The 2048-nt window shown below is 34.7% G+C and overlaps 1 protein-coding gene across 1 annotated transcript in view; it reads left to right on the plus strand.

Annotated features, from left to right (window-relative positions):
- Positions 1-1823, plus strand: part of LOC118323382 (glycerophosphodiester phosphodiesterase 1-like) — a 5690-nt gene extending 3867 nt beyond the window's left edge. The window contains exon 6 of the mRNA XM_035655339.1: positions 364-1823. Within this exon, the coding sequence (XP_035511232.1) occupies positions 364-511 (148 nt within the window). The 3' untranslated portion in view covers positions 512-1823. The remainder of the gene's footprint in view (positions 1-363) is intronic.
- The last annotated feature ends 225 nt before the right edge of the window (positions 1824-2048 follow it).

Here is a 2048-nt window from a genome sequence, read left to right on the forward strand (position 1 = left end):
GCTGTTAGCTAACTCTGGTGCAATGACTTTTAATCGTGGGTTGTCTCTGCGAAAAATAAACCACTTCAACAGAAGGTGATCTGATATCTTTTTTTATTAATTATTGTAGCCTTTTAGTGAGTTGCAAAAGTTAACTTAATAAGATTCAGTAAGAGGCTCAAAAAGAGTCTGATGATAAGTGGATTTGAAACTGGATTTGAAATTCAATACAATGATGAACCACTTCCTTTGTCATAACCACTTCAATATTTTTGTCTGCAACTAAAAACTTTTGTCTGGCTATGGGTCTTATTGTTGTTATTATTATTATTATTATTATTATTACACTGAGATATACTGTTTTTTCTTCCTCCTTTCACTCAGGGACTATGTCCAGTACTGGGCAGAGCGAGGTGTGGAGGTGGTGGGCTGGACTGTGAACAACGCTGTGGAGAAAGACTACTACCAAAACCTGCTGAAGATTGGCTACATCACCGACAGTCTGCTGGAAGACTGTGATGCTTATTACTGAATGATCACAACACACACATACACACACACGATGACATTTTACAGCTTCTTATTGAACAAATTCGTAGTTAGAAACTCCTATGTTAGACAAGATATGACATAATAACCATAATTACTACATTTTACTTTACATTTTACTACAAGTTTCTTGTCTTTTCAAAGAACATACATACTGAAATATGTAGATTAAGTGAATTATAAGGTGGAAGGAAGCCAGAAATTTGGTGCTAACTAGCTCTGTAGTGGCAATCAAACAATTCATGCTTTATAGAAATACATATATTATAGAGGTAAGAACACATAACTACCTGTAGCTGGCATACAGGTAAATTCCCTTTTAAATTTACAGACACATTAAACCATGAAGACTCAACTGTAAACTACCTTGTCCTTATCCTACTACCAGCAGCAATACCTCCACCTCTCCTGGACCAGGGATTAGGATTACACCACCTTAAAGATCTTTTCTACCTTCTGTGCTGATCTTTCAGAGGCTTTGATGTACCTTTAAAGAGACATCAGTGTATATACTTGTAACATTAGACATACTGGCGTCATATCAATGCCTGCCATCTTAATATTTATTTAATAATGGGCTCTAGAGGATCTCTTGTTAATATTCGGCAACTTGACATGCTGATACTTGATTGTGGAGAAACTTGCCTTCCGTCGTTAAGTTGCACAAACCTTAAGACATTAAAACTTTGACTGACTCAACGGTAAAATGATAATATCTGATTGTATCCTCCAAAGGATTTCATTCCTGAGGGAAAGTAAATGCACCGTTGAACCTGCGTAGAGGCGTGTGTAGTTCAATGCTTTACACTTCTTGAATACCCTCATTATTACGACTAGATACTATGAAACCTGTACGCTTTAATTTCTTCACATGACTTTTATTCATTTAATCTTTCAGTTGTATTTTCTCTATCTCACCACATGATGGTCTAATGCTGCTTTAAATAATTGTCCACGCTGCTAGGAATATGATTTGTACAGAAAAATACTAATTCTCTTCACTTTAATTTAATTAAATTTAACAGTGTTGCCTGAATACGGTCACGTTTAAAGATAATTAGCTGTAAAGAATATCAGAATCAGCCTTAAGAAGCCTGTCTGTAACTGTAGGATGTGAACTAGTCCCAGAAACATCGGAGTTTTTTTTAAGATATTTAAGGAGTTCTTGGTGAAAACTTGTTACCAATAACTTGTTTCGACAACAACATTTCTCTTGCCTTTTATTTCCTGTAGTGTGAAGAATGTCTTATAATCTAATAAAACTTAATAAACTCGTCATAATAGGTTGAAATAACTCTGAATGTAAATCCAGTTTGCTAAACTGATGTAAGTCAATAATGCCTTTTAAGTGAAAATCTTAAATTAATAAAATTTTAAACAGTAGTAGCTGATGAGTTTTCTTTGTGTTTTCATTTAATGGCCAAATGGGTGTCTTCGTCAACCCTTACTATAATTTTCCATTTATGTAGTATATAGTGATGCTTGAGTTGCATTATAAACATGGTTGTGTGTGTGTGTGT

The sequence above is a fragment of the Morone saxatilis genome, unplaced genomic scaffold, assembly GCF_004916995.1.
Source record: "Morone saxatilis isolate NCDOM2014 unplaced genomic scaffold, NCSU_SB_2.0 Contig14, whole genome shotgun sequence".
In the NCBI taxonomy this organism is placed as follows: Eukaryota; Metazoa; Chordata; class Actinopteri; family Moronidae; genus Morone; species Morone saxatilis.